The 1010-nt window shown below is 60.2% G+C and overlaps 1 protein-coding gene across 1 annotated transcript in view; it reads left to right on the top strand.

The window, feature by feature from the left end:
- The first annotated feature begins 358 nt into the window (after positions 1 to 358).
- LOC130578820 (ephrin type-A receptor 3-like) overlaps positions 359 to 1010 on the top strand; it is a 54275-nt gene continuing 53623 nt past the window's right edge. The window contains exons 1-2 of the mRNA XM_057375184.1: positions 359 to 673; positions 804 to 918. Of these exons, the coding sequence (XP_057231167.1) occupies positions 359 to 673; positions 804 to 918 (430 nt within the window). The remainder of the gene's footprint in view (positions 674 to 803; positions 919 to 1010) is intronic.

Genomic DNA, 1010 nt, shown 5'->3' with positions numbered 1-1010 from the left:
CGCGCTGCGCTCGGCGCTGCCGGCCGTCTGAGCGCCCGCCCCGCCAACGAAGGTGAGCCGCGCCACGGCCGGGTGACCCCTTTYTATCCCGTTCCCCCTTTTCGCCATCCTTCCCTGCTCTGTTTATTTTCCTTTCTTTTATTTCTATTTTTTTCCCCGTTATTCCCCCCGTCTCCCCGTTAAGGTGGTCCCGTGCGGCAGCGCCTCCTCGCCCCGGGAGCGCCGGTCTCGCCCTGGCACCGCGCGGCCGCGCTCACCGCGGTGCGGGGTGCGAATGGATGGATGGATGGATGGATGGATGGATGGATGGATGGATGGATGGATGGATGGATGGACGGATGGATGGATGGATGCACGGATGGATGGATGGATGGACGGACGGACGGCGGGCAGCCGCCCCACCCGCCCACGAGCAAAGTTGGCGAGGGCAGCGCAGCCTGTGCCACCCCCGGCCCTCCGCCAGCCATGGGGACACAGGAGCCGCCGCYCCGGGCGAGGTGGCACCGGCGGGGCCGGGAAGGGGCAGCGCCGGGAGCGGCCGGGGCACCCAGAGCYCCCCCAGCCCWGGCAGGTGCTCGGGCTGAGCCGCCTTTGCCCCAGCCTCCCATTGCCGGGCGCGGGCTGGCAGCGGCAAGGACYGGCCCCAAAGGGCGTCCCCGCCGCCCTCACCCCGGTGACAGCGCTCAGCCCTTTCTCTTGGGCAGGGGTGGTGGTTGCSTTAGTCGTCTTGTCTTTCAAAAGTTTTAATTAACAAAAAAAAGAAGCTTGTTCCCCTCTAAAAGCTTCTTCTGGTTTCCCAGCAGATTTGTATCGGATCGTGTTGTTTGTATCGGAGGTGTATCAATGCGTTAAAGTTGTCGGTGTCTGTGTGGATGCGTGTAAATTTCCGGAAACTGAAATTCACAAAAATCGTGAATGGTTTGTTTTCTTCTGCTGTGTTAGTTTTTAAGATGGCTTTTATTGAACATGCCTGATAGGTTTCAGGAAAAAAAAAAAAAAGGCAACTAGAC

This window comes from Malurus melanocephalus, unplaced genomic scaffold, assembly GCF_030028575.1.
Source record: "Malurus melanocephalus ecotype Western Australia unplaced genomic scaffold, MMel_1.1 scaffold_242, whole genome shotgun sequence".
NCBI lineage: Eukaryota > Metazoa > Chordata > Aves > Passeriformes > Maluridae > Malurus > Malurus melanocephalus.
Note: the sequence above shows the minus strand (reverse complement) of the source record. Positions and strands in the feature narration are given on the sequence as shown.